The sequence below is a fragment of the Equus przewalskii genome, chromosome 7, assembly GCF_037783145.1.
Source record: "Equus przewalskii isolate Varuska chromosome 7, EquPr2, whole genome shotgun sequence".
Classification (NCBI taxonomy): domain Eukaryota; kingdom Metazoa; phylum Chordata; class Mammalia; order Perissodactyla; family Equidae; genus Equus; species Equus przewalskii.
Window position 1 is genome coordinate 84,634 of NC_091837.1, and position 6,000 is coordinate 90,633.

Genomic DNA, 6,000 nt, shown 5'->3' on the forward strand with positions numbered 1-6,000 from the left:
TCCACTGACTGATTCAGAATGCGGGATGAGGGAGCACTTGCCAGGGCGGGTGGGGGTGGGATGTGTTTGCTAACTTAGATCTGGGGAGGGGTGCATGCCAAGGAGAGGGGGGTGACATGGAGCTCCTGCAGCGGGGACAGACAGGGCAGGAAGGAATGAGGACAACCAGAGGCCCCTGGGGTTGGGAGGGATACTGATGGGAGGGCACGCCCACCAGCTGTCTGGGAATTCACCTGCGTCCCTGCCTGCCACTTCCAGCTCCAAGACAGGAAAGCGGAGGTCTCTCAAGCCCGACGGCTCACAGAATCCCCTTTCTTGGGGGGTAGGTCTCTTGGGATCAGGGTGTCAGGGAACAATCTCTAGTCTAAGCAAAAGTACGAGCAAGTCAAACACCCTCAGCCCAAAGCAATCCTGAGCGGCCCACACTGGTCTGGGTGCAGGCTGGCACTCAGCAGGGACACCTCGGGCGCCCCAAGGACAAGGGCTTCCAGGCCATCACTTCCGCCTCACTGCAGCCTCTGTGTCTGATTTTCTCGCATCTTGTTGTTTTTATAAAGAGGATTAGAAAACGAAAATGAAAGTGCCAACATGGGAGACGGGCAGGCCTCCTCCCCATCTCGCCCTGAGCTGGGGCCCAAACTCAGGGAGCCCAGGGGCCAGAGGAAAAGCCAGGTCTTAAACAGATCAAGGATCACCCAGTGGCAGGCAAGGCAGAACTGGGGACCTGAAAACCATCATTTGGTTCTAGAAAAGAACCCCTGACACCACACACGTCAGCTCTGTGGACTGTCAGAAACACACCGTGAAGTGGGTGACTTACTCTCGGGCTGGCAAACCTTCCCAGCCAAGCCACATGGTAAACACAGTCGTGCATCACTCAATGACGGGGATGCATTCTGAGAAATGCATCGTTAGGGAATATGTCATCTGAATATCACAGAGCATACTTACACACACCTAGGTGCTACAGCCTGCTACACACCTAGGCTCTGTGGTACTAATCTTACGGGACCCTTTTGTATATGCGGTTCACCGTTGACCAGAACATCATTATGGGGCGCATGACTGTAATTTAGGCTGTGCAGGCCATGCGGCCTCTGGTAGAACTACTCAACTCTACCGCTGTAGTGCAGAAGCAGCCACAGCCAACACTAACTGAACAAAGACAGCAGCTGGAATCTGGCCCAGGGCATGGGCTAGCAAGCTCTCACACATCCTGCACCTGGGCTGACCACCTGCTCCCCAAGAGGAGGCAGGGCTCAGAGGGAACGGCCACCCAAGTCCCCGAGCCAGTCACTCGCCCTCTCAGCCTCCCTGGCAAGGGGAGGCCGGCCTGTCACAGAGGGGTGCGGAAGCACACGGGGCGGGCTGGCACTTCGAAAGCCAACTCAGAGCAAAGCAGCCCCTTTAAAACCATCCTGGTGTCAGGTGTGCCCCGGGTGGCACTACCTGAGACGAGGGCAGCCTCAGCCCTTCTCCAGGTGGGGCATTCTTCTCAGGTCGAGAAACTTGCAAGGGTAACACCTCCTGTCATTTCCACTGCGAAAGACGAAAGACGCCTGCAGAGCAAGAACAGGTACGGCCAGTTCTCTGCTGGTTTTCTGCCCTGCCCCACGGGCCCACTCACCGGCTTCTGCTCCGGCTCACACCCAAGCACAGAAACCTGTCAGGGAAGACCTGGATTTTCTAAACTCTTCTTAAAAAGGCCTGCCTTCTGGCAAGCGTGGGCCCCCACTGGGTCCGCAGACAGCATAGTAGCTCACACCAGGCTCCTGCGGGCTGACACTACCTGCCAGGAGCAGGTTTGACAGGAAATGCACAGACCGGCCCTGGCTCAGCAGGAGGAATTTTCACCGCAGGCCAGAGGGCGGGGAAGGACCAGCGGTTCTGCTGGGTGGCCCAGAACTCTGCAGTCTGGCCCTGCCCCATGTCCTCCATCACCAGGCACCGAGGCCACTGTCACCAGTGGGACCAACAGCAATCACAACGGTAGAACAGGTCCCACAGGGGGCACACACAGCACCTCACACCATTAGGGCGCTCCTTGAGGCATCCCTAGGGCACAAGAGGGACACAACGAGAGCTTCTCACCTCCTCCAGGCACCCGCAGCATGGTCCCTGCGCTCTGGCACTTGTCCCGGGCAGGCACCCCAGAGAGAGTGGGGCTGACACGTCCCTCCCACAGCAGCCCAGGACCCCCAGCTCTGCTGGCTTTCCCGCTTGTTTTGAAACCGGAGAAAACTCACTGCTGCACCTAGAGAAATTTGGTCCATTCCAAGCCCTCTCCCCCTCCCTCCCCAGTTCAGCCTCTTCCTCCTCCACCCCTCCCCCCACACTCGGCTCCGAATCTGAATCTGTCCAGGAAGCTTTGGGAGGAATCGAGGCCAGTAGCTCTGCTGACCTCACAGTTCCTTCAAAGCCGCCCGACGCTGACTTGGGGGGGCTCTGCCCTCACCTCCCACCTGCCATGGCCTAGCCTTCACCTAAGCCTGGGACCTGGTTGGATGCTCCTTCTCGTCCAACCTCCCCCAGGGGCAGAGGGAGGCAGCACAATGCCCTCAGTACGGTCTCACCTGAGAAACCAACACCACCTGCATGAGGAGCCTTCCAGACCCTCGGCACCGACAAGCGGACCCTTGCGAACTGTCCCCAAGGAACACCTTGAAAAAACTATCACCCCTATATCTCCAACTGACAGGAGCTAAAACGGTGTTCTGCTCTTTACTTTCCCCAAAGCCCTCACACTTTGTTACCAAGTTAAACTTTTAAATTTGGGTGTTTCAGCAGCTTCCCATTTTTCCCCCAACGCTGTCTTTTAGAAGTGGCCATGTCTGGGGAGCCCTCGGGCCACAGCCTCCCAGAACTCTGGAGTCCTAGGCCATGAGCCCTTCAATTACCACCAAACCGAAACGGGATGCAGGAGTTAAAATTTCCCTGGATTAGGGTGAAACTGGACCTGTACCCACAAGGTTAACATGGGAAACAAAATAACCCAAGTTTCCGAGCCTGCTGCGCAGAACAGCAGGAGGACCGCTGACGAGAGAGGAACTTGCTGACAGCCCTGCCTGACTAAGCATCTCCCAGGAACACTGAAAAGCTGAAGTGACTGACTGTAAACTTTAGACGTCAGAGACTGAAAATCCCCCGCGTGCAACACACAGAGTCACACCTGTGCGGTGGACTCTTACAACTTCAGCCCCCAAGGCCATATGCTCCCCCTGCCCTACCTAAAACCCCAAATAAAAACCCTTGCTTGTAGCTTTTCGGGCAGTTTGGAATGACAGCCGTTAGCTGCCGGTTCTGCTTGCTCAGCGCTTTGCCATAAAATTCCTGCTTTCTTCCACCACACCCAGCGTCAGAGATCGGCTTGCTGCGCCCAGGGTGAGGGAACTCACTTCAGGTTCGATATCAAGACTTCCCTGGGGGCAACATGGAGGACACCTAATTTTAAATTTCAGGTGACAATTTTGTATTACTGCAAGGGGTATATAGCTTAAAAATTAAACTGGTCTTTGTTTTTAGTTGGTGGTAACTGACATGTAGCAAAATTCACGGCCCAAAGGGAGTGCAGGAAACACTTTCCTTGCTGACTTGCCCCCCAACAGGCGACGCTCAAGGGGCCCCCGCTTTACACTCGGAAACTTCCGAAGGGTCCCGGGATGGGCAGAGGAGCCGCGCCCGGCCCGCCGCCCGCCGCCCGCCCGCGCACCTGCTCGTGGCGCGCCAGCAGCGCGGGCGAGGCGCACAGGCGCAGCACCAGCAGGCTGCGCGCCAGCTCCCAGCTGCGCCGGCTGCGGTACGCCTCCTGCGCGTTGCCGAAGTCCACGGCGGGCACCGGCGGCCGCGCGGCCTCGGCCTCCCGGGGTTCCGGCACCGCCCTCGGGCCCGCGGGCTGCTCGCGGGTCACGGGCGCCGTGGACAGCCGGGCGAGGCGGGCGGGGCCGGGGCGCAGCGCGGAGACAACGCGCCTCAGAGCCATGGTGGGGCGGCCGCGCGCGTCTCGGGGCTGCTTAAGTACGCCCGGCACGTCGGCTCCGCCCCGCGCTCCGCCACGCCCGCTCCCCGGGAAGCTCCGCCCCACCCCGCCCCTGCCCCCGCGCCCGCTCCTCGGGAAGCCCCGCCCATCGCCCTGCAGCCACGCCTCTCCCTGGAGGCCTCGCCCACCGAGAAGCCCCAGGTGCGCCTGAAATCCTCCTTCTCAGCCCGTGGCCACACCCCCGAGCCAAACCCTGTGTCCTTGGCTGCTCACCCCCAGCTCCGCCTTCCCCGCAGGAGATCCCGCGCTCCCGGGACTGAGCGGACGATCGGGTGTAGGATTTCCTCCCAGGTAGCCCAGTTGGCCAGGTGAGCCCGCCGGTCAGCTCCATGGCACACCTGCACACCTGGGCTCCTCCCTGGTCGTTGAGCCCACGAACTCTCCGCGGAGAATCCGGGAAGGCCAGAAGGCAGTCCCCCTTCTCTCATTTAAAGGGCGTGTGGGAAGCCATCCGTCCTCTCCCCTGGGCCCAAAGCGCGACTGTGGGAAGGAGGCCCCTTAGGAGCTTGTCCAACTCTGAACGTCTCCCCGTCTTCCCAGCCCCACCGCCAGCCCAACAGGCAGCCGCGGACCTCCAGGCTCCCTGTGGAACTCCTACAGCCCGCATGGTTCCAATGCCCCTTGCAGCCTTCCCTACAGGCCCTCAGTGCCACCCTTGGGGCTGATAGCAAAGCCACCTGCTTTGCAACTGCGCTCGGACCTCTCTTCACTCTTAAAGGCCTTCCCACGCTCTGCCTCTACCTCGGATGCCCTTCCTTCCAACATTGTGAGTGACCTGTTGCTAGAGTGCCAGGTATCACCTCCTGGGAGGGACTTGCCCTGATTGCCTGCCCTAGTGCCCACGTCCCCATCACTCACCCCTCCACCCCCGGTGCATCTCCTGAGGACACTCCTGCACCCCCACAGGTGCTGGATGTGGCTGTGGGGGCAGCCTCACTCCCTGCCTCACCCTCCTTGCCTACCTGGTTCACCAGGTGCTCCATGCACCTTAGTGCACTGGACACCCTGACGTTTAGGGCCAAATAATTCTTTATTGTGGGGTGCTCCTGTGCATCACAGGATGTTTATCAGCATCCCTGGCCTCTACCCACCAGATTCCAGTAGCACCCCTCCCCCAGTCTTTGCTAATGTCCTCTGGAGGACACCATCACCACTGCTTACATGGGAGGAGCTTCCTGACACAGTCACAGTCTTTCTGCCCCTTTTCCTCCTGTTGGAGTCGAAGAGAAAAAGGGAAAGACAAAAGGGGCACAAGAGCTGAGGCCCAGAGGCAGCAACTCACTGTCCCTCTGGTACCTCAGAAACTTAGCTCACCAAGGGAACACCACAGCCGTGGCAGCTGGCCACAGCCACCAGACTCCCCCATTTTCCTTTCATAGATGAACTTCCCTCCACCTGAAAACCCTTCAGGGGCTCCCCACTGCCATCTGGACAAGGTTGCATGGCTCAGCCTGGCTCATTGGCCCTCGGTGGCCAGGCCCCTGCCCACACCCACCATACCTCTCACCCATGCTGGTCATTCTGCAGGTCACTCCTCTGAGCTCTGGGTCGTTTGCATGCTGCTCAAGGGCACCTGCCCCTCCGCCTGCTCCCAGCCTCCTTCCTCCTCCTCCCCAGGGTCAGTTTGGCAGGCACGTCCCTGGCTGGGCACCGACTTGGTTACAACTCCTTCTTCTTGCACTGCCACATTGCAGCCACTTGCCATGTCCTCCACATTGCCTCCTTAATGTGTCTTTATTGAACGAAGGAAGGAAGGAGCAAGTGTGATGTGGGAAGTTTGACCCCAGGCTCTAGTCTGGAGACTGTAGGTTCAAGACTTATTCTCCAGCTCTACCCTGACCCCTGAGGCACCCTGAACCACACCCAGCCCTTGCCCAGTACCCTGGCTCCTGCTTCCCATGCAGACACACCTTTAATGCCACATTCTCTACTCTCCCTGGGCTGCGTTCCCCCAAGAGCATCTG

The 6,000-nt window shown here is 59.2% G+C and overlaps 1 protein-coding gene across 6 annotated transcripts in view; it reads right to left on the reverse strand.

Annotated features, from left to right (window-relative positions):
- The window catches only part of PRODH (proline dehydrogenase 1), a 21,063-nt gene extending 17,038 nt beyond the window's left edge, over window positions 1-4,025 (reverse strand). The window contains exon 1 of one of the 6 annotated variants that reach the window (XM_070626749.1): window positions 3,710-4,025. In XM_070626749.1, the coding sequence (XP_070482850.1) occupies window positions 3,710-3,979 (270 nt within the window). In that variant the 5' untranslated portion in view covers window positions 3,980-4,025. Of the gene's footprint in view, window positions 1-1,449; window positions 2,105-3,709 lie in introns of those variants that run through there. The other 5 variants (XM_070626747.1, XM_070626751.1, XM_070626750.1 and 2 more) reach the window with 5 other exon arrangements.
- Window positions 4,026-6,000: the final 1,975 nt, after the last annotated feature.